Source organism: Ranitomeya imitator, chromosome 7 (genome assembly GCF_032444005.1).
Source record: "Ranitomeya imitator isolate aRanImi1 chromosome 7, aRanImi1.pri, whole genome shotgun sequence".
Classification (NCBI taxonomy): domain Eukaryota; kingdom Metazoa; phylum Chordata; class Amphibia; order Anura; family Dendrobatidae; genus Ranitomeya; species Ranitomeya imitator.
In genome coordinates, this window is record NC_091288.1 from 33,989,315 (window position 1) to 34,014,924 (window position 25,610).

At 42.7% G+C, this 25,610-nt stretch overlaps 1 protein-coding gene across 4 annotated transcripts in view; it reads left to right on the forward strand.

The window, feature by feature from the left end:
* Nucleotides 1–25,610, forward strand: part of SLC4A10 (solute carrier family 4 member 10) — a 241,875-nt gene that overhangs the window by 156,054 nt on the left and 60,211 nt on the right. For all 4 annotated transcript variants that reach the window (XM_069733040.1, XM_069733043.1, XM_069733042.1 and 1 more), the window contains exon 6: nucleotides 8,138–8,326. In XM_069733040.1, the coding sequence (XP_069589141.1) occupies nucleotides 8,138–8,326 (189 nt within the window). The remainder of the gene's footprint in view (nucleotides 1–8,137; nucleotides 8,327–25,610) is intronic.

Sequence of the window (25,610 nt, forward strand, 5' to 3'; positions counted from 1 at the left end):
GAGGAAAATGCAACGACTTTTGGTATAATTAGGTTAGAGTCAAAGGAAAGGAACTGAACATGTTCTCATATTATCATTCATATTGAGCCATGTCTTCTGCCACACGAAGATGGTCTTTATCCCACTAGGCTTATCATGGATAATAAAAACTGAATTCTTTACAATTGAGGCTGCATTCACATTTGCGTTGTAGAACCTCCATTGTAGATCCCAACAAAAATACCGGACAAGTCCAGTGACGGATGCAGTTCCTGTACCAGCCAATGGGGTCCACTGGGGTCTTCAATCTTCAGGTTAGCAATACTCCACCGCTGGCCATCAGGGTGGGTTAAATATCAAAGTCCTTCCCCTCCATCCAGCTGATCCACAAATCCTGAGATTCCTGGATTCTGGTGGAAAAAGATTCTCCAGGCGCTCCTTACGTGCCCAGCGACAAGATACCGCCAAAAACTCAGCAGGGTTAACCCTTGAAAGAACTCAAAAAAACCAAACAGCATTAGTCACACTGATTGTTTTCCAGAGCACGCTCGGGTGGTCTCCGAGTATTTATGACTGCTCGGAGATTTAGTTTTCCTTGCCGCAGCTGTATGATTTACAGCTACTAGCCAGCTTGATTACATGGGGGGATTCCCTAGCAACCAGGCAACCCCCACATGTACTCAGGCTGGCTAGCAGCTGTAAATCATCCAGCTGCGGCAAGGAAAACTAAATCTCCGAACACTAACAAATACTCGGAGATCACCCGAGCGTGCTCTGGAAAACCTGAGCAAGGAGTACACTCACTCATCACTAATCTTAACCCTTCACACACAAAATGTCTTATAATCCCATGTGCCCCCTTAATTTATTACATGGGGGCTAACATTTTGGACAAACCAATTTTCCTTTGTTAGAGTTTCCAGACAAGTAGCATCTGATAAGACCATATGAATAACGGGTATCAGTGGGTAAATACAACACTTAAAGAGGACCTGTCACCAGGTCGGTCAAATGTGACCAGTTTTCAGGAATATATTATTTCCTCTGCTGCCCTGAGTATTCCACAATTTTTTTTTAATTCTGCCATACAGATAAAAAGATATGGGCCTTCTTTAGAGCAAATTGTTATCATCTTTATTAAGAGGGTGTTGCTCAGAAGGTAACTGTCCAGAACTGCCTAAAGACACGCCCCAGAGGATCTTATGAGTTATGCCCTCTTGATAAAAATAATAAACAGTAGCACTAAATACAAAGGCCAATATTTCTGGAAGCAAGCAAAAAGTGGAATGTTCAAGGGAGCAGCGGGAATAAAATAAAGGCAAAAACTCGAGAACCACAGGATTTGATAAAACTGTCCAACAGATGTCCTCTTCATGGCATGAATAGAGAGGTGGATTGGCATGTGCAGCTCTCTGCAATCACTTCTATCTGAATTCTGAAAAATACTTTTACAATTTTGACTATGCTGAATGTTTATCAAGGGGATAAGTGTGATATTACAACTTTTTTTTTCATTCTCTTCAGTGGAGGTGATTTGCAATTCCAAACAGAACACATATGGACATGTTTGGGTCTTATAAGAAGACTTCCATGTTTTTAATAATGGATAGCCCCTTTAAGAGTGTATTGCGCGCTCTTTAATTATTGATTGATTTTAATGTAGTAAACGTTTTCATAGACTTTAGATTAAATTTGTCCGAACTCATCTAATATATATTAGGGCCCTACTATCTATCTTTAAATAACAGATCTAAAAAGAGAAGGATCGGGAAGCTGGATTTCATCATGGCTGATTATTTTCTTTTCAGGAGACCAAATGTCTGGTAGACAGTGACTTATTTTTCTCTTCCTATGGAAAACACATCAGACGTTTGGTCTCCTGTGAGCAAAAGGAACAGCCATGATGAAATCTAACTGCCCGATCCTTCTCTCTCTTACCACCTGCCAATGATGGATAGTAACTGTCTAAGGTGTATGGGCACCATAACAGTTTGCTCCTTTGCTCTCTGGTGGTACTGGACAAACAGATGTCGTCATTAAACTCTATTTCTGCTATAAAATTAATCAGCAGAGAGTTTTTGACCCATTTAGAAGAAAAAAAGTAAATTCTGATGAAGGGTTCGCACTAGGTTTTTTTTGGCCTTTAATGAGGTTTTCCAGGACTTGGTTATTGATGACTGTAGGGGTCAATTCTCTAAGGTGGGCACGAGAATGCATACAGACATCAGAAATCACATTGTAAAGCAACAGCAGGGTCTCGGCCAGACAGCAATAGTGGTCCTGCTTTAGGTGCAGTGTGATCACCATTACTGGTTACTCTCCGATTCCAAGACGTCACACCCACCTAAGCCAACCCAGCTGCCTTTTTATAGGACCTGCCAGCCCCTGACTGGAATGCATGGGAGCAACCTTTCCCATCCAGAATCTTTTGGTCGCTCCTAAATCCTGGACTCAAACTCCGTTCCCAATAAAAACCTTCTCATCAACCTACCCTTGCTAGAGCCTTCAGTTTTGGGATTTACATCACAAAGGCTAGCCACCTCAGTGACACATACCTGCCATCCAGGACATTTCCTCTTGCTCCTTTACATGACCGATTGAGTGGATAGGTCATCAGCAATACCTGACTCCCCCACTTCTCAACTCTTTGCAACTCAAGCGGCAGCTGGATGTGCAAAGTTTACAGCGCCCCAACAGCGCCACTCCATACAGTGTCTAGTGACCATTTTCAGGCACTGCAGTTCAGCTTTTATTCACTTCCATAGGAGCTGAGCTGCAGCATCCAAGAATGGCCAAAATATCTGTTTTTTTTTTACAAGCTTTGCAGATCATTCTATATTAATAAATTAGAGTTAATTTTGATTTAGTTTTTGGGGCCAATAACTACTGTGTGTTTGAAATGCGGCTTGGATATTTTACAATTATTCTAGGTTTTAATAATTGAAACATTATGAATTTGCTAGAAGGAGATTGGTGAAATGAAATACATTGTGGGCAGAATCTTATAAATCAGAGCGCAGAAAACTGACAGGCTTCTTAAATGAACCTCAGCGACTGAACAACACGTTATGTAATCCGTGCTCAGGTTCTCTGTTGACATGTAACAGGGCTTTTCTTTAATCTCCATATTTAATGTCTTGGATCAAAAGAACGGTCTTAGCATTATGCAAACTGCACCACATTGATTTTGCATGACATTTATTTCATAAAACATTTTTTGCAGAAATTTAATAAAAAACAAGTTTTAGTAATAAAATCCCCTTTGACTATCCACATTTTATTGTGCAAATGTGAAGAAATGCTGACTATCTATGCCGGGGAAATATGCCATGACTGCAATGTTGTGACCAAGCCTGGATTAACTAGGGTTGGGTTTGCCATGTTTTCCGGTTTTTCCAGGACAGTAGGACTTTAGCTGGTGGAAATCCATTACTGATTCTTTTTTTAAGGCTATAAATGTATTGCCATATTCATAGCATACTTGGATTTACAGGAATTTGTAGCTAAATACAGAAACGAAATGTCAAATCTTCAATCTTGGAACAAAAACGTTTTTCAGCAGTCCATCAGATTGGTGATAAATATATGATCACTGGGGTCCCACTGCTGAACCCCCCATTGATCACATGTCCTGGAGCAATAGTCATGCATGCATATTACCACTTTATTCATTATCTATTGGACTGATGGATATAACACTGGCACCTCATTAATTATACGTTTATCATCTGTCATGTGATGTTTATGATCCAACCCCCTTAAGTAAGAAAATTGAAAAAACTTCTTGGCTTAAAGAGGGCCTGTCACCAGGTCAAACGTGATCAGTATTTGCTCTAATTTTTTTTTTTTTTTTTTACTTTTAAAATTAATCATATGGTTCAAGAGATATGGGCCTGTTCTTTTTTCTGATTTTTATGGTATTTACTATGACTATGGGGGAGGTGATCACAGAGGAATAATGCAGATCAGTCAAAAGTCACGCCCCAGAGGATCCTGTGAGCCACGCCCCTCTGGTAAAGTCCATAAATATTAGCACTAAAATAAAAGGGTCCGTATCTCTGGAATCATACAGCGGATTTATAGGAAACAAAAAAAAAACTGCATACCGAGAGGAGCAGCAAAAGTAAAATGAGAACAAAAACTGGACACTTGTGACCTCATGAACATTTGGCAGAGCTTGGTAGTACGCAAAGTTTTGTATGCTACCAAGAATGCAAGCTAGGCAAAACACTGAAAAAATGGAGTAGCCATAAACCATGAAATAAAAAAAAATTCATAGAAAAATTCATGAAAAAAAATTACCATAAATTACAAATGTGTCAGCTAAGAATGAATAAAAAATGGATCCAAAATATATCGAATAGCACTCAATGCGCTAAACACCTTTACAGACAGTCTTTGAACACCATATGTAATGACAAAGCAAAGATAGCTATAAACAAAGGGGGAAACAGAGAGGAGAGATTATAGGTGATATTACTTACTCATGGTAGGGGAGGATCAAGATGGCCCTGATGGCACAGCCCCGACGCGCGTTTTGCATGTAGCTTTCTCAAGGGGAGGTGTCGGAAGAATGCAAGCTGTTGTAGCAAAAGTGAACATAGTTACTAAAACTGAGTGCCAGAACTTCTCTCCAGGTCCTCTAGAGGATATCATTTATGGGGCTGAAGGCTTGATCTAAGACTGTTGCCATATCTAGAGGGACATCTCCACTGCATTTCTTGGAACCCCCGATACGCTAATTTTTATGTAGTACTGGCTAAACTGACAAATGAGACAGGTTTATGAAGCTATTTAAAAAAATATTCTTAGCTGCCTAAAACACGTTTTTTCATTTTAGATTCTGCAATTAAAAAGTGAAACTTTGCTTTGGGCAGCAAAGACCCATTTTATTTTAAGACCGTTTTCTAAGTCTGCCCCCTTGACTTTCAATGCAATCAGTGATATCTATTCAAATCATCCTCGTCCATGCGCATATAAACATTAAAGAAGAGAATCTAATTTTTACAAAAATTAAGGCCTGATAAACCTTTTTTATCGCACTAATTTAAGGATACTTTCTCACCAGATTTAAGCCCCCTTTCCTGACTCTTTCACAGGCTTCAACCTTAAGCCTCAAAACACGGGGATCCTCCAACAAGGTCAATGAAGCGAACAGATTGCAAAGTATAAAATGTTCGACTACTGCTTGTTTGACCTGTTTTCCAGCAGTCTCCGTCTTTTAAGCTGTACCCAATACTGCCGTAGACCATGCTATTGTGTCCAGCTCAAAAGACACCACTAAAAAAAGGTTAATCTAATTCTAAAGTTGGAGATTTTTTCTCTCCATTTGCCTACTGTTACATATCTACCTGGACCCTCTTCAGCAACGACTGCCTTAGTCACCAAGAAATTCTGTATTCATATTGCAGGTGATGCTCGTGATGGAGGAGACATCATGGCCCATGTCTCTGGCTGGCACAAACACTGTCCAGCAGGGGATTAGCGTAGCTGTAGCCTGTGGTGCTATCCAGCAGGGCTAATTGGTGTGTGTGCTGTCCAGCCACCCAGAAAATGTACCGTAGTCAACACCTTTCTGTGGTCATTAGGGCAGTAGCACACCCTACTTAATTCCCAGCCTACTTCTGGAAGTTGCCAGTTATTGTGCCTGGATTACACCCTGGACTCTGGTGCTTTTTTGTGTGCACCCTGATCTTGATACAGATCATACCTCCTTACTACATCTGTTTCTGCCATACCCACCTTATCATGATCATGGCCTGTCTGACTACGCTTTGACTGATCATCTAGTATTCGATCCTGGCTATTTCCCTCACTATGGTTTTGTCTTCTGATTCTACACCTGGCTGGTACTATCCCTCAAGTTACTTAAACTTTTGACCATCCTTCCCTAAGGTTGCCCATCTGGATAGCAGCGACTCCGTGGAAACAACCCAGTGGGCCCCTTCGTAAGTCCAGATCACTATATAGTGATTAAAGGGTGAAGGCCAAAGTTCCTCTGGGATCTGTTATAGAACAGTTATAGCCCAAGTTTGTCTCAGCCAGCTTTTTTGAGCTGATGGCTTCAGACAGAATTGAAGTCTGAAATTCCAATTTTTCAAGGAGTCGGGCAGAAATCCCTGACAAAGTTGGGAACAAAATCTCCAACGTGCTCATCCTTCACCTGTCAAAGTTCTTTTGTGTAGTCTTTGGAGTCAGCTTGGCGCACTAGATTATGAGAGTCAATGAGCATAGAGCCGTGATAACTAATGATATAAAATAGTAATAAAACATTATAATGTCAAAGACATCTATTTATACAATGAATTTTGCGCATTTATTTTCATTCGCATGACTCAGAATCCTGATGAATCAGATTGCCAGGATTAGTGAGAACATCACTCATTTACCTGCGTTACTGTGTTTGACTTCTCGAACATAAAATAATTGACTTTACTAGACTGTAAGAAACTACTGTGAAAATAAAATGCCGTAGTTGCCATTTTTAGCATTACCACCCACATCATATTTAGACTAACAGCAGTTTATTACGGTATTATTATGACATTTTACCTTAAAAGCCCTTTTAATGGTCCTGAAATCCAGGTCACTGCTGCTATCAGCACGGAGCATTATTGAAAGTGTCGTAGCCGAGATAGGTTTATCCTGGACTAGTAGCACTTACTTCATGCTCTTTTTTTGAAAATGACAAGCTTTCTGTGCACATTTTTGTGGTCTACATAAAAACAACAACCACCAAACTGCAGACCGTCTAGATCAGGGGCTCCCGGCCTTTTTTATTTTGAGAGCAACATTCAGTTTGGAGACATAGTTGTGAAGATATCTCTGAAGCGTGTGCTCTTTTGAAGGTTAAAATTCCCCAAGTGCCCCCTTATACAGATATGTATCTATGTTTTATGGCACCCGGGGCAAGAATTCTGTTTGGCGCCCCCCCCCATGCCGTTTGCGTAGTAGTCTTGTGACTGCTCATTCGTATGCGATTTGCTTACAAACTGTACATGTACATTCCGACTAGACGTGTCCGGCCCTGCTTAATTCATTTTCAGTGGACGAGGCCACGCATGTCTAGTCGGCACATGACCGAATGTATATAAATCACATACTTGTGATTTCATGACCTCCCCCTTTTTTTTCCCTTTGGTCATTGTGGATATTTTCTTGTCTTTTAATTGTTTTTAATGTTTTTGCTTGCTTATCCTTCTCTAATAAAATTTATATTTGATAATTTATTATTGTCCCGTTGATCTCCATTACAACATGTCTTTTTCTATGTGTTTTGGTTCAGGCATGTCTAGTCGGCACATGACCGAATGTATATAAATCACATACTTGTGATTTCATCACCTCCCCCTCTCACCGCCGGCACCAGAGAATCCTGACAGCATGTATTGTGCGCGGTGAGAATTCAGAAGTCTGCAGTCACATAGGCTTAATGGGTAGAAAGGCAAAATGAGCCATTGCAAGTACACAGTGCTATATAATATGATGAAGAGGATAAAAACGTTGAGGCGAGTGCTTCTTTAAGTGCTGCCTTAATTTTTGCCTTGAGTTATTGCCTTATTAGGTAGTATTATCCTAATAAATCCTAATAAATTAAAAATGCCTCTTAATAAGTAATAATGACCCTTGTGGACACCGATAATTACTGCTCTTGACCAAAAAATGCAGCCAGTTGGAAATCGGATGAAATGCGTTTGCAGTAGAGATGAGGGGATCAATCCACAGAGGATCGAGTTTGAGTTGAATTTCCTGAAATTCGTGGCTCCACACGAATTCAAACACTTTGATTTACGATTCGTAAATAAGTAAGTAAATAAGTGCCCAACTGCCTTTTCGGTAAACTATTTAGGGCTGACAAATGGTAGTAAAAAAACAACCTAATTCTCAAATCATGTCACCCCTCTACTCGCCGTCTGCTGTCTGGTCCTCTTCTTTCTGCAATCACGCTCCACATCTCCAGCCTCTTCCCTACTGGACAGAACTTCCAGCCATGGTCAAGCCTTGGGGGCTGCCACCTTACATCGCTCATTGACCAAGTCCTGGCCTTTAGTGAAGAATTTCGACTTTGAGGAGCACCTGGGTTATTACCTCGTATTCTGTCTATTGAGATCAGAAAAAAATATGATAACTAACATATATCTTACTTTTTCTTACTCAGATATGATTCTGGATCAACAAGTCGCATCCGGGCAGCTAAGCGAAGACGTCCGTCATAGAGTTCATGAAGCTCTTCTGAAAAGACACTATCACCAAAACCAAAAGAAGCTCAGCAACAGGATCCCAATAGTGCGCTCATTTGCCGACATCGGCAAGAAGCAGTCAGAACCCCACTCTATGGACAAAAATGGTAAGTTTTCCCTTCATCTTATTCACATTTTTAGGGAAGGAATTGAAGCGGTGATTGAGAATGGTAACGTTTTAGATCAGATTTTGGACCTGATTCTTCATTTGCATATTTTTTTTAATTCAGTCTTCTTTTTTTATATCTTGTGGTTTTATTAACGAAAAAATTCTTTAAGATGGCAGACAGGGTTCAATAATTTTATGCAAAATAAATAATGTTTTTTTGTTTTTGTCTTTAACCCTTTTAGCGACTTCACAGGCACAATAAGTAACATGTTCTGCTAAAATCACTTCAGGAGGAGGGAAAAGTAAGGGGGGGGGGGGCGGGCTTGAGTAAATTTACTGAAATATGTTGTGACTTCTTAAAAGTCGCAATTCATGAATTAGCTAAAAACATCCTCAACACAATGATGAACATGAAAAAACAAACAGGTGATCATATATAAAATAGACTTTGAAAAATCGACAAATCAAGAGAATCAAGTACCGTAATGCTCACACGTAGCCTTGTTTTTTTGCTGCATCTTTTTTTTTTTTTGCGGAAAAGAATCTGTGTTTTTTTTTTCCATAAAAAGCTATGAGATTTCAGAAATCTCATGCACACGTTTGGGTTTTTTTCCTGACTGAACTTGACAACAGCAGCGTTTTTTTGAAATTTGCAGCATGTCAATTCTTTCAGCATTTTTTTGCAGTGGTTTTCTCGCCAATAGAAAGCAAAGAGAAACTGAAAAAAACGCAGCAAATATGGTGAATAAAGCTAACTTTATTAAATAAGTAATAAAAAAAAAATGTCATGGGTCCGTCCCATTTTTGACAACCAGCCAAGCTAAAGCAGACAGCTGGGGTATGGTGTTCTCAGACTGGGAAGAGGCCATGGATATTGGCCCTCCCCAGCATAAAAATCTATTAGATGCGCCAATTCTGGTGCTTTGCACGGCTCTTCCCACTTGCTCAAGGATAGTGAGCAACAGCCAGGGGGGAGGGGTGGAGAAAACCGAAGCCACGCCCATCGGGCAAGAGGGACCCGATTAGCATACAGCGCCGGAGAAATTAAAAAGATTTTTTGGACTTTATAGGGGGAGTTAGGGGGTTTTATAAGTATTTAGGGAATGCAGGGCAGACGCTGAGTAAGATGATATTTTAAGCTATGTGACAAAACTGGTGACAGGTTCCCTTTAAGAAAAATAAGTATGCCAATAGAAAGGGATCACCTACAAATAGTCAAAATTTATTTATATAAAGAGATAAAAGACCACAAATATAAGAAGAATAAAAAATGTCATCAGGCTATGCTGTATATACAGAAAATGCGCATGCCAACAATAGCACAAACGTCTAATAGACTCCTCTGCCTATACAATGCAAAATACACAGGAAACTCGAGATGATAGATTAACCTATTAATATTTGTTCGATATCTTATATAAACATAAAGTGATAATAATGAAGGCAATTATATCTCAACATCGAAACACAGAAAAATATGTGAAAGCAAAAAAAAAAAAAAAATTCCAGAAGAAGAAATTTGAAGTAATAATAAGTTGCCAGCACAAACTAGCCAATAGTTCAGATAAACAGGTAGAAAAAAAACAGATGACATGATGTAAAAGCCAACAGGAAGAAAAAGATGAGGGAAAGAGAACCCCATGCGTATGGCCACACAAAATGTGGCTTCCTCAGGGGTGAAGTGCAGCAAGGCTTTGATTAGTGCTACCTATAGTTTGGGTATCGTGAAACAGCTGAAAGGTTCACTTTAATTATTAACACATTTGAAAATATTTATCGTTTCTGAGGTTTAAAATAGTTATAAATTATTATTATAAATTATTTTTTTTTATATTTTTTCTAACCAGCCAAGATAACTCTGATGGCCAGGGGCTTCAGCCTGCAGCTGTCAGCTTTACACGTGCTGGTTATCAAGAATCGAGGGGACCCCACGCAATTTTTTAATTTTATTTATTTATTTATTGCACAGGTGCCGGCTGATGAATACTCTCATCAGTCTCACCTGTTTTCGCTTCTCGCTGATATGTATTTTACTTCTATAGCGCCTTCATATTCCACAGCGCTGTATAGACAGTTTATTCTCTTCCCAAGATGAAAACATGGATGCCGGGTCCTGCCCAGCATACTCACTGCAGGTTTATGGAATTTTCGGGAGAAACAGTGGACAAACAAGCTTTTGTAGAGTGGCCAGCTTAAGAATTCACAAGACGCCTGTAGCAGTTTTTTCATTTCCGTATTGTTGTCATCTTTTATTATCTGCAGCATTCCATCATAATAAGATCAGTCCGTACAATACAATCTGGATGAGACGTTGGTGACATTTTCTTCTGATGCAACATTAAGCTTGAGTAGCAGTTAGAATAGTTCCCAGTGTTCCCCGGTAACATGGATCTGCCGGTCACTGCGCTAAACCATGCGATTACGATGATTGATGATGGATTGTGCTCTTTGGAGTCGTTCAATGGAGAAAAAAAAAAGAAAAGAATATTGTTACCCTGAGGAAATAAATACTGTTTTTCAGTTAGAAGCTTGGTTGGTGCAGAGATATCGAGAATTAAAGGGATGTTATAATTGTGTCCATTTATCACAACCCTGATTTTCTTAGATGAGGAGAAGATGGAGAGAAAATGTCTCCATCTTCTGCATGCCGTCAATCCATAAAAATCAGATTGGTCAAGTGAGGGTCCGACCACTGTGACCTGCTCTGAGCACCAGAATGGGGAATGTTTCTTCCTCGACGGGGCACTTTTATCTCCATTAAAATGAAGCTGAGAGCACAAGTCATAACCCCCATAGGGAATGACGACGAGCATGCGCATTGCCGCTTGATTCTCAGGGGATAAAAGTTGCCCATGCTGCAAATTCATGTCGTTCCCAGCAGTCGGACCCCCATCGATCGATAGGTTATCACCCCTCCTTTGATTTTTCTTTTTATACAGGCATCCCCTTTAAGCCTGGAAAACCCCTTTAATCTGATAAAAAATATACAGTATGCTTCTAGCCAAAAGTCAAAAATGATGTATGTAGATAGGTAAGATGATATTTGCCTTTGCATCAGGATATTAATAAAAAATCTACTGGCTGACCGACACATGAGGGATAGGGAAATATTAACAATTATTTTTTTTTTTTTTTTAACGCCTGCTAATAATATTTATTAGAAAGACTCTTTAAGAGCTGAACATCCGTTATATGAATTACTTATAATTGCACTGGATGTTAAGTGTTAATTTGTGTTGGGCACAGTTCTTCAGGAGCTCACTGTCCGCTGCACACTGCCCGCTGCACACTGTCCGCTGCACACTGCCCGCTGCACACTGACCGCTGCACACTGTCCGCTGCACACTGACCGCTGCACACTGACCGCTGCACACTGACCGCTGCACACTGTCCGCTGCACACTGACCACTGAACACTGACCGCTGCACACTGTCCACTGCACACTGACCACTGAACACTGACCGCTGCACACTGTCCGCGGCACACTGACCGCTGCACACTGTCCACTGCACACTGACCGCTGCACACTGACCGCTGCACACTGTCCGCTGCACACTGTCCGCTGCACACTGACCGCTGCACACTGTCCACTGCACACTGACCGCTGCACACTGTCCGCTGCACACTGACCGCTGCACACTGTCCGCTGCACACTGACCGCTGCACACTGTCCACTGCACACTGACCGCTGCACACTGACCGCTGCACACTGACCGCTGCACACTGTCCGCTGCACACTGACCGCTGCACTCTGTCCACTGCACACTGACCGCTGCACACTGACCGCTGCACACTGTCCGCTGCACACTGTCCGCTGCACACTGACCGCTGCACACTGTCTGCTGCACACTGACCGCTGCACACTGTCCGCGGCACACTGACCGCTGCACACTGTCCACGGCACACTGACCGCTGCACACTGTGCGCTGCACACTGTCCGCTGCACACTGTCCGCGGCACACTGACCGCTGCACACTGTCCGCGGCACACTGACCGCTGCACACTGTGCGCTGCACACTGTCCGCTGCACACTGACCGCTGCACACTGTCCGCTGCACACTGTTTGTTGCACACTGTCCACTGCACACTGTCCGCTGCACACTGACCGCTGCACACTGACCGCTGCACACTGACCACTCCACACTGACCGCTGCACACTGACTGCTGCACACTGTCTGCTGCACACTGTCCGCTGCACACTGACCGCTGCATAATGTCCGCTCCACACTGACCGCTCCACACTGACCGCTGCACACTGACCGCTGCACACTGACCGCTGCACACTGTCCGCTGCACACTGACCGCTCCACATTGACCGCTGCACACTGTTCACTGCACACTGACCGCTGCACACTGACCGCTGCACACTGACCGCTGCACACTGTCTGCTGCACACTGTCCGCTGCACACTGACCGCTGCATAATCTCCGCTCCACACTGACCGCTGCACACTGTCCGCTGCACACTGACCACTCCACACTGACCGCTGCACACTGACCATTGCACACTGTCTGCTGCACACTGTCCGCTGCACACTGACCGGTGCATAATGTCCGCTCCACACTGACCGCTCCACACTGACCACTGCACACTGTCCGCTCCACACTGACCGCTGCACACTGACCGCTGCACACTGACCGCTGCACACTGTCCGCTGCACACTGACCACTCCACACTGACCGCTGCACACTGACCGCTGCACACTGTCTGCTGCACACTGACCGCTGCACACTGTCCGCTGCATAATGTCCGCTCCACACTGACCGCTGCACACTGACCGCTGCACACTGACCGCTGCACACTGTCTGCTGCACACTGTCCGCTGCACACTGTCCGCTGCACACTGACCGCTGCATAATGTCCGCTCCACACTGACCGCTCCACACTGACCGCTGCACACTGTCCGCTGCACACTGACCGCTGCACACTGACCGCTGCACACTGTCTGCTGCACACTGTCCGCTGCACACTGACCGCTGCACACTGACCGCTGCACACTGTCTGCTGCACACTGACCGCTGCACACTGTCCGCTGCACACTGACCGCTGCACACTGACCGCTGCACACTGACCCCTGCACACTGACCGCTGCACACTGACCGCTGCACACTGACCCCTGCACACTGTCCGCTGCACTTTATGTGTCCAGACTGTAATAAACATTTCATTTGTGCAGATCCTCTAAGTGCCTATGCAGCGCCACCTGGTGTTCACTAGTGGTACAATGGCTTTTGTTTGCATTTATTCTACATAACAAATTTTAGGACATTTTTGTCATTTTCACATCATCCATGCAGAGTCATAAAGTCTTTTACAGTACATTGCTTTTTAGAAATGCTCTTTACTATATATAGTAATAATATGTACAGTATATATTCAGTACAACAAATAACAATTACAGAATGTACCTATGGAAATCCCTAAACCCTCCAAGGATTTCCAGCTCTGTTCGTCTTATAGATTGTCTCGGAGTATAAGTCATTTTTTTATATTTGCATTAACTTTCAGTGAATTTGCCAATCCTCGTCCCTACGGTCATACGATTTATGACTAGATCACTGCCAGTACGTGTCACAGATATAATTGGCAAATATCATGTGTCTGCAGTTTGGCTGATGTAGGACTGTCATTGTAAATTGCTTTATTATGATCCACGTGTTCCTTATAGGGAATGTAGTTTTTTTTTGTTTTATAATATTGTTAAGCAATGTTTAATGGAATTATTTGGGTTAATGCACAAAGACTGAGCGAGAATTGTCTACCAATAGCGTCTCTCACTTGTGGAGTGCTCGGCGATCCTCTACAGTGATTTCAGTACGCCGGGTCCGGCTATACTTTCCCTGTGGTGTCCCTGCACATGTTCCGGCTGACCGCTGCCACTCAGTCCCGGCACATCCTATAATCAGCTTATGGTTTAGGGACCATCACGAGAAAGAAAGGGAAAGTCCAAACTCCATAGAAGACTGTATGGCGATATCTGATTTAGTGACTTAATTAAAGCACATTTTGGTAACCTGACTTTACACATCTCCCAATTTTTTGCTACTTCTATTAGTCAGAATTGAGTTCTCCAGTGGTAACAGCACTGTCCTCGTTTGCAGTAATTAGGCACAGCATCTCTTCCACTTCCCCAGTAGTCACAGCATCTCTTCCACTTCCCCAGTAGTCACAGCATCTCTTCCACTTCCCCAGTAGTCACAGCATCTCTTCCACTTCCCCAGTAGTCACAGCATCTCTTCCATTTGCCCAGTAGTCAAAACATCTCTTTCATTTTCCCAGTAGTCACAGCATCTCTTCCACTTCCCCAGTAATCACAGCATCTCTTCCACTTCCCAGTAGTCACAGCATCTTTTCCATTTACCCAGTAGTCACAGCATCTCTTCCACTTCCCCAGTAGTCACAGCATCTCTTCCACTTCCCCAGTAATCACAACATCTCTCCACTTCCCCAGTAGTCACAACATCTTTTCCATTTACCCAGTAGTCACAGCATCTCTTCCACTTCCCCAGTAGTCACAACATCTTTTCCATTTAACCAGTAGTCACAGCATCTCTTCCATTTCCCCAGTAGTCACAGCATCTCTTCCATTTATCCAGTAGTCACAGCATCTCTTCCATTTGCCCAGTAGTCAAAACATCTCTTTCATTTTCCCAGTAGTCACAGCATCTCTTCCACTTCCCCAGTAGTCACAGCATCTCTTCCATTTGCCCAGTAGTCAAAACATCTCTTTCATTTCCCCAGAAGTCACAGCATCTCTTCCATTTCCCCAGTAGTCTCAGCATCTTTTCCATTTCCCCAGTAGTCACAGCATATCTTCCACTTCCCCAGTAGTCACATCTCTTCCATTTACCCAGTAGTCACAGCATCTTTTCCATTTCCCCAGTAGTCACAGCATCTCTTCCACTTCCCCAGTAGTCACATCTCTTCCATTCCCCCAGTAGTCACAGCATATCTTCCACTTCCCCAGTAGTCACATCTCTTCCATTTCCCCAGTAGTCTCAGCATCTTTTCCATTTCCCCAGTAGTCACAGCATCTCTTCCACTTCCCCAGTAGTCGCATCTCTTCCATTTACCCAGCAGTCACAGCATCTTTGCCCCTTCCCAAGCAGTCATGGGATCTCTTCCACTTCACCAGTAGTCAAAGCATCTCTTCCAATTTTGAAACTTGGTTACGCCTACTGTACAAAGTAATATGATGTTTATGGTTTAGTCTCTGCTATATTCCCCCTATCAAGATACATATATATATATCTACTATATAAAGCTGAATGTGTGTATGTGTGTATGTGTGTATGTCCGGGATTGGCATCTGCACCGTCGCAGCTACAGGCACAAAATTTTGCACAGTCACACGTCTGGACCCTGAGAGCGTCATAGGCTATGTTGTGAGGTGAAATTTTAACCCCGCGCTTTCCAATTCACCAAACAATTTTGCCCCTATCTACATAATGGGGAAAAAAGTGAAATGAAAAGTGTTGGAGGCGTCGCAGCTACAGCCACAAAATTTTGCACAGTCACACGTCTGGACCCTGAGAGCGTCATAGGCTATGTTGTGAGGTGAAATTTTAACTCCGTGCTTTCCAATTCACCAAACTATTTTTCCCCTATCTACATAATGGGGAAAAGTGAAAGGAAAAGTGTTGGAGGCAAATTGACAGCTGCCAGATGTGAACAAGGGGGACTTAAAGAATGAGAGCGATGGCGCCAAAGAGTATATACCGTACAGTTGCTAAGGTGGGGCCCCGACATGAGATACTCACCACACATGGGAATATGAACACACACACAAAATGCGCCACACACTACCACGTGCTTGAACACATATTACCCTCAGCACACATTTCACCACATACACCAACCTCGCCACATAAAAGTCAAAACACAAAAGTCGCCGCTCAAAACTCGCCACGCGCAAAACTCGCCACATGCAAAAACTAGGCTCACGCAAAACTCGCCACAAGTGCAAAACTCACCTCATGGAAAACTCGCCACACGCAAAACTTGCACACGCGGAAAAATTGCCACATGCACAAAATTTGCAACACATGCAGAAGTTGCCTCACACAAAACTTGCACATACTCAAAAGGCACCAGACATAAAACTCACCACGCACAAAACTCGCCATGCGCAAAACTTGCTGCACACAACTTGCTACACTAACCTGTCACATGCAACTCGACACACAAAAAGTTGCTACACGCATGTTGCCACACAAAACTCATCTCACAAAAGTCGCTACATGCATGTCACCACACACAACTCAACACACACAACTTGACAAACGAAACTCGCCCTAAAACACACACAAGTCTGGTAATAGCCTTCAAAAATAAAAATCTGATTAATAAGCAGACAAACTACATGAGCAACAAATGTACCATATAGGAAATACAGCAGCTGTCAGTCACATGACCTGTCTATTATGTGTATGTGTGAGCTAATATATACTGCCAGGGGGAGGGCTTCCTGTTGGCTGGGGATTTATCAGGCTGCCAATTTATCTTACAAATACTGAGGTAAAAATACTGAGCAAATAACGTGTTAACGAGGTCTAATACAGGAGATCACACAGGTATATACTATATAGAGGAGGAGATGACATACAGGTACATACTATATACAGGAGGAGATGACATACAGGTATATACTATATACAGGAGGAGATGACACACAGGTATATACTATATACAGGAGGAGATGACACACAGGTATATACTATATACAGGAGCAGATTACCTACAGGTATATACTATATACAGGAGGAGATGACATACAGGTATATGCTATATATAGAAGATGACATACAGGTATATACTATATACAGGAGGAGATGACACACAGATATATACTATATACAGGGGAGATGACACACAGGTATATACTATATACAGGAGGAGATGACATACAGGTATATACTATATATAGAAGGAGATGACATACAGGTATATACTATATATAGGAGGAGATGACATACAGGTATATACTATATATAGGAGGAGATGACATACAGGTATATACTATATATAGGAGGAGATGACATACAGGTATATACTATATACAGGGGAGATGACACACAGCAGGTATATACTATATACAGGGGAGATGACATACAGGTATATACTATATACAGGAGATGACATACAGGTGTATACTATATATAAGGGAGATGACAAACATGTATATACTGAGGTGAAAATGAGAGGTGTGAGTGCAAAATGAGAGGAGTGAGGGAAAATAGTGTAGTGATCGGAAAATGACAGATGTGAGGTCGAAATGACAAGTGTTAGGGGGAATGAGAGGAGTGAGGGAGAAAATGAGAGATGTGAAGGGGAAAATTAAAGATGTGATTGGGAAAATGAGAGGCGTGATGGGAAAATAAGAGAAGTGACGTGCTATAACTAATCACAGATATTTACTATGCCCAGGCAACGCCGGGCTCTTCAGCTAGTAATATATAAAGCTGAATGTGTGTATGTGTGTATGTCCGGGATTGGCATCTGCACCGTCGCAGCTACAGCCACAAAATTTTGCACAGTCACACGTCTGGACCCCGAGAGCGTCATAGGCTATGTTGTGAGGCGAAATTTTAACCCCGCGCGTTCCAATTCACCAAACAATTTTGCCCCTATCTACATAATGGGGAAAAAAGTGAAAGGAAAAGTTTTGGAGGCGTCGCAGCTACAGCCACAAAATGTTGCACAGTCACACGTCTGGACCCTGAGAGCGTCATAGGCTATGTTGTGAGGTGAAATTTTAACCCCGTGCTTTCCAATTCACCAAACAATTTTGCCCCTATCTACATAATGGTAAAAAATGAAGATGTGAACAAGGGGGACTTAAAGAGTGAGAGCGATGGCGCCAAAGAGTATATACCGTACAGTTGCTAAGGTGGGGCCCCGACATGGGATACTCACCACACACGGGGATATGAACACACACACAAAATGCGCCACACACTACCACGTGCTTGAACACATATACCACCCTCAGCACACATTTCACCACACATACACCAACCTCGCCACATAAAAGTCAAAACACAAAAGTCGCCGCTCAAAACTCGCCACGCGCAAAACTCGCCACATGCAAAAACTAGGCTCTTGCAAAACTCGCCACAAGTGCAAAACTCACCTCATGGAAAACTCGCCACACGCAAAACTTGCACACGCGGAAAAATTGCCACATGCACAAAAGTTGCAACACATGCAGAAGTTGCCTCACACAAAACTTGCACATACTCAAAAGGCACCACACATAAAACTTGCCACGCGCAAAACTTGCTGCACACAACTTGCTACACTAACCTGTCACATGCAACTCAAACAAAAAGTTGCTACACGCATGTTGCCACACAAAACTCATCTCAAAAAAGTCGCTACATGCATGTCGCCACACGCAACTCAACACACACAACTTGACAAACGAAACTCGCCCTAAAACACACACAAGTCTGGTATTATCCTTCAAAAATAAAAATCTGATTAATAAGCAGACAAACTACAAGAGCAACAAATGTACCATATAGGAAATACGGCAGCTGTCAGTCACATGACCGGTCTATTATGTGTATGTGTGAGCTAATATATACTGCCAGGGGGAGGGCTTCCTGTTGGCTGGGGATTTATCAGGCTGCCAATTTAGCTTACAAATACTGAGGTAAAAATACTGACCAAATAACGTGTGAACGAGGTCTAATACAGGAGGAGATGACACACAGGTATATACTATATACAGGGGAGATGACACACAGGTATATACTATATACAGGAGAGATGACACACAGGTATATACTATATAGAGGAGGAGATGACACAGGTATATACTATATACAGGAGGAGAAGACATACAGGTATATATAATATACAGGAGGAGATTACACACAGGTATATACTATATACAGGAGCAGATGACCTACAGGTATATACTATATACAGGAGGAGATGACATACAGGTATATTCTATATATAGAAGATGACATGCAGGTATATACTATATACAGGAGGAGATGACACTCAGATATATACTATGTACAGGAGGAGATGACATACAGGTATATACTATATATAGAAGGAGATGACATTTAGGTATATACTATATATAGGGGAGATGACACACAGCAGGTATATACTATATACAGGGGAGATGACATACAGGTATATACTATGTACAGGAGATGACATACAGATGTATACTATATATAAGGGAGATGACAAACATGTATATACTGAGGTGATGAGGTGAAAATGAGAGGTGTGAGGTGAAAATGAAAAGGTGTGAGTGCAAAATGAGAGGAGTGAGGAAAAATAGTGTAGTGATCAGAAAATGACAGATGTGAGGTTGAAATTACAAGTGTTAGGGGGGAATGAGAGGAGTGAGGGAGAAAATGAGAGGTGTGAGGGAGAAAATGAGAGATGTGAGGGGGAAAATGAAAGATGTGATTGGGAAAATGAGAGGCGTGATGGGAAAATAAGAGAAGTGAGGTGCTATAACTAACCACAGATATTTACTATGCCCAGGCAACGCCGGGCACTTCAGCTAGTATATATATATATATATATATATATATATATATATACAAATTGCCTTTTCAGAGAGGAAGGATCTCTAGTGGCATCTATTGCATGTAACAATCCTAAATGTCAATATTCACACTTTAAAGTTTCCTGCCACATGACTTAAGGTACCGTCACACTAAACGATATCGCTAGCGATCCGTGACGTTGCAGCGTCCTGGCTAGCGATATCGTTCAGTTTGACACGCAGCAGCGATCAGAATCATGCTGTGATGTCGTTGGTCGCTGCAGAAAGTCCAGAACTTTATTTCGTCACTGGACTTCCTGCTGACATCGCTGAATTGGCGTGTGTGACGCCGATTCAGCGATGTCTTCGCTGGTAACAAAGGGTAAACATCGGGTTACTAAGCGCAGGGCCGCACTTAGTAACCCGATGTTTACCCTGGTTACCAGCGTAAAATTAAAAAAAACAAACACTTCATACTTACCTTCCGCTGTCTATCCCTCGGCGCTCTGCTTCTCTGCCCTGTGTAAGCCCAGCGGCCGGAAAGCAGCTCTGCTTTCCGGCCGCTGTGCTCACAGTCAGTGCAGGAAAGCACAGCGCCGGGGACAGACAGCTGAAGGTAAGTATGAAGTGTTTTTTTTTTTTTACTTTTACGCTGGTAACCAGGGTAAACATCGGGTTACTAAGTGCGGCCCTGCGCTTAGTTGCCCGATGTTTACCCTGGTTACCGGGGACCTCAGGATCGTTGGTCGCTGGAGAGCTGTCTGTGTGACAGCTCTCGAGCGACCAAACAGCGACGCTGCAGCGATCCGGATCGTTGTCGGTATCGCTGCAGCGTCGCTTAGTGTGACGGTACCATTAGAATAAAAGAACAATCCAGAAACTCCATTTACAGACAGGTGTTCACGGGTCTTTGCCCTTCATTGGTGCTGGTTCGTCTGGGTGAGATTCCTCAGACAGGGGAGGTGAAGTGAACGGCAGGTGGTAAATATAAATTCTAATATTGTTGCTATGCTTTTCATACATAACAAAGTCAGAACAGGCCATTTTAGCATGCTCATCGGGTGAATGAAGCGGAAGACAGTACATCTTCTTTCAGTGCGTATCTTTCTTTCATAAGAAAGCTGCTGGAGCTATTTTTTAGCAGAGTCAACATGAGTTGAGTTTTGTAATTTATATTATTTCTTGTAATATACTTTAATTCTCATTAGTGCTTTACATTAAATTTTTAACACGTTTGTCTACCATATCAACCATTGTGACAAAACCCTAATGCGTCCAACATTAACCTTTTATGTCCATTCTCATTGAATTGATACCTATAAAAACTGAATAAAGCGATGCCTGGGCCCTATATAATAAGAAGTCCCGCAGAACCATCTACAAGGATTAGGATCTTCTTTGAGGCCTGATCTGTATAATATGTGCGCTGCCGTCTTCAGATTTCCTCTCCTGAACGACATCACTCATTGTATTAATATCATCTCTGGAGCGATATTATATTTCATTTCTACCTGGACAAATTGGAAAACTCAGCCAAGCAAATCATTAAATAACAAGTCTTAGATTGGTGACAGATATTATGTATTGGGAGATTCACCTTGGCTGTATTTTGTAAACCGTTTTTTAAAGAGATAAAACAGAAGATTCTTCTTAAAGGGAACCAGTCGTCAGATTTATGCTGCCTTAAACACAGGCAATCTGAAATCCTCAGGGGCTCCTTCAATTGAAGGAACAATGTTTTGCTCTGAAACACTGTAGCGTCTTAGTGAAAATATACTTTTAAAAATATGCAGTTGTGGAAGAAGAGTCTGCTGGGCATCTTCCCTCTGGCTTCTCCCTGCCCGGCTCGGCTTGATTGACAGGAGAGCAACCACTGGTTGGGAACTTGTCGGTATTTCATGCTGCACGACATGAATGATACAGATGCCTCCAAGTTTCACTTCAATTTAAAGAAATGAACAAATGCCTTTTCCTTTTAACACCTTGTAGATCAATCAGACAGCACCAAGAGGATCACACAACCTGTCCTCATAGCGTCTTCATGATCTGGAGGAGCTAGTTCTTACATTCCTGTCCCAGGTATCTCGGGTTCTGCTTCCTTCACCTCAGTCCGCTGCACTCTGTTGTGCTCCACATTGGGTTTTGCAGGTTGCCCGGCATGACTCAATGACACCATTTTACTAAACCTATTTAAGGCACTTTTAGACACACACCTGTGTCTTGGGATTGAGACTCTAGACCTCTAGGTTTGGTGTGCTCCACCTTCTGTGCTTTTGCTTGTTTTCTTCCCTGCTGGGTTCCACTTAATCTATCCTGCAGTTCTCGAGTTTCCATTGTGTGCCAGGTCTTCGCTGTCCACGTGCCTTCCTGCTTTCTGCATCAACGACCAGGGTCCGTGTGCCCAACTGGACCCAAGGCTTAGAAGATCTACCTCACCTGGTGAACCTAACACTAGTATTTTGTCCGCCTGGTGTGATATAGACATTAGTCTTATAGTAAGTGCCCTAATTCAAAGAGGTCTACCCTGGTGACAAATTCTTATAGAAGGTATTCTTGGTGGTCTTTGTATGGGACCACCTGCTCTCCATTCTCCCAACAGATGCGATCTGGACTCCTGCTGCTCTTATTTTACAGGTCTCGTGCACACAATCATAGAAATGCTGATCTGAACAGGGCCTTAATATGACACCCATAGATATTTACAGTACCTTCATGCCTTTCTCAGTTTTGTAGTATGGATTCATGGTGACAGCTATGTGCACCTCTTGGATGACTGGAAATGAGCGGCCACAGTCAGGACACAAGATCATTTTCTCCCTGTTTTTGCACTGTTTGGTTGCAAAAGAAACCGGTGAGAGTAGATTATATGGGGTAATTCAAGTTTTATCTTCACAGAACATGAGGTACATGCATCAGCTTCTTAATACAGCATTACAGGAAGTCTGAAAAACCTTTCACCACAGAGAAAGTGAAACCAAAGTACAACAAGTATATGCATTACATTCAGCTAAGCATATAACAGTAACAACATCCCCATCTTCTGTCAGAAAAGTGTAAACTTCTCCTGCTCACAAATAAGTCTGTATCTGTTGCTTATCTGCCAACACCTGTAGCCTTGCATGATTTAAAGACTATAAACCTACAGATTACAGCTACATCTGCAGGTAAATGGCTTTTCTGGCTGTTACAGGTTTCCTTTAATTTCCTTGGTGCAGTGAAATTAAACACATATGCCATGCTGTCCCACAGATACAGTAAACGGGTGGTTTCAGGCAGGGGGCGTCTTTTGTGATCAGTCTATTGAACCATCCAATGAGAAGAGAATTTTCAAAGTGGAGAACTCCTTTAAGGCGGTCCTGGAGGGATATGGTGGCTTAGACAGGACTGGAATAATGCCAGAATTTTTACATTTCCTGGATATCTAGATAGCTGATATCCAATATAAAGTCTTTTTATATAACACATTTTCCGCTCATGTAATAATTTTGTCAGATCTGTTACCAATTGTAGAGTTTGAATTTGATCCCGTGCATCAAACACGTCCGATCATTGATGTAATCTGCTATGTGTTGTGTCATTCATCGTGCTCCTTCTTTATTTTACTCTGTCTTTGTTGTATGTGTCTCTAACAGGCTCATCATCTCATCTCTGTTCCTCTCTCATCTTCCTTCCTTGGCTTTTGAGGTAGTGTAAAAAGTAGACATTTGGACTCTAGATGTCTGTTACTATATGTATACTGCATGCCACTAACTACGGAAGATAGTCACCAATGTTACATTTATCAAGGACAGATTAGTAGGTATACAGTGGGTACGAAAAGTTTTCAGACCCCTTTAAATTCTTCATTCTTCTGTTTCATTGAAGCCATTTAGTAAATTCAAAAAAGTTCATTTTTTCTCATTACTGTACACTCTGCACCCATCTTGACTGAAAAAAACAGAAATGTAGAATAATTTCCAAATAATTAGTTAATAAAAAAGAAAAACTGAAATATCACATGGTCATAAGTATTCAGACCCTTTGCTCAGACAGTCATATTTAAGTCACATGTTGTCCATTTCCTTGTGATCCTCCTTGAGTTGGTTCTACTCCTTCATTGGAGGCCAGCTGTGTTTAATTAAACTGATAGGACTTGATTTGGAAAGGCGCATACCTGTCTATATAAGACCTCAGAGCTCACAGTGCATGTCAGACCAAATGAGAATCATGAGGTCAAAGGAACTGGCAAAGGAGCTCAGAGGCAGAATTGGGGCAAGGCACAGATCTGGCCACGGTTACCACAGAATTTCTGCGGTACTCAATGTTTCTAAGAGCACAGTGGCCTCCATACTCCTTAAATGGAAGAAGTTTGGGACCACCAGAAGTCTTCCTAGACCTGGCCGTCCAGCCAAACTGAGCAATCGTGGGAGAAGAGCCTTGGTGTGAGAGGTAAAGAAGAACCCCAAGAACACTGTGGCTGAGCTCCAGAGATGCAGTAGGGAGATGGGAGAAAGTTCCACAAAGTCAACTATCACTGCAGCCCTCCACCAGTTGGGCCTTTATAGCAGAGTGGCCCGATGGAAGCCTCTTCTCAGTGCAAGACATACGACAGCCCGCAGTTTGCTAAAAAACACATGAAGGACTCAGAGACTATGAGAAATAAGATTGTCTGGTCTGATGAGACGAAGATAGACCTTTTTGGTGATAATTCTAAGTGGTATGTGTGGAGAAAACACTGCTCATCACCTTCCCAATACAATCCCAACAGTGAAACGTGGTGGTGGCAGCATCATGCTATGGGGGTGTTTTTCAGCTGCAGGGACAGGATGACTGGTTGTCATTGAAGGAAACATGAATGCGGCCAAGTACAGAGATATCCTGGATGAACACCTCTTCCAGAGTGCTCTGGACCTCAGACTTGGCCGAAGGTTCAACTTCCAACAAGACAATGACCCTAAGCACACAGCTAAACCAACAAAGGAGTGGCTCCAGAACAACTCTGTGACCATTCTTGACTGGTCCAGCCGAAGCCCTGACCTAAAACCACTTGAGCATCTCTGAGAGACCAGAAAATAATAATAATAATAATAATAATTTTATTTATATAGCGCCAACATATTCCGCAGCGCTTTACAAATTATAGAGGGGACTTGTACAGACAATAAACATTACATCATAACAGAAATACAGTTCAAAACAGATACCAGGAGGAGTGAGGGCCCTGCTCGCAAGCTTACAAACTATGGGGAAAAGGGGAGACACGAGAGGTGGATGGTAACAATTGCTTTAGTTATTCGGACCAGCTATAGTGTAAGGCTCAGGTGTTCATGTAAAGCTGCATGAACCAGTTACCTGCCTAAGTATGTAGCAGTACAGACACAGAGGGCTAATACTGCATAAAGTGTATGAGAACATGATGCGAGGAACCTTTTTTTTTTTTTATTATAAATAGGCCACACAGGGATCGTTAGGTTAATGCATTGAGGCGGTAGGCCAGTCTGAACAAATGAGTTTTTAGGGCACGCTTAAAACTGTGGGGATTGGGGATTAATCGTATTAACCTAGGTAGTGCATTCCAAAGAATCGGCGCAGCACGTGTAAAGTCTTGGAGACGGGAGTGGGAGGTTCTGATTATTGAGGATGCTAACCTGAGGTCATTAGCGGAGCGGAGGGCACGGGTAGGGTGGTAGACTGATACCAGGGAGGAGATGTAGGGTGGTGCTGAGCCATGGAGTGCTTTGTGGATGAGGGTAGTAGTTTTGTACTGGATTCTGGAGTGGAT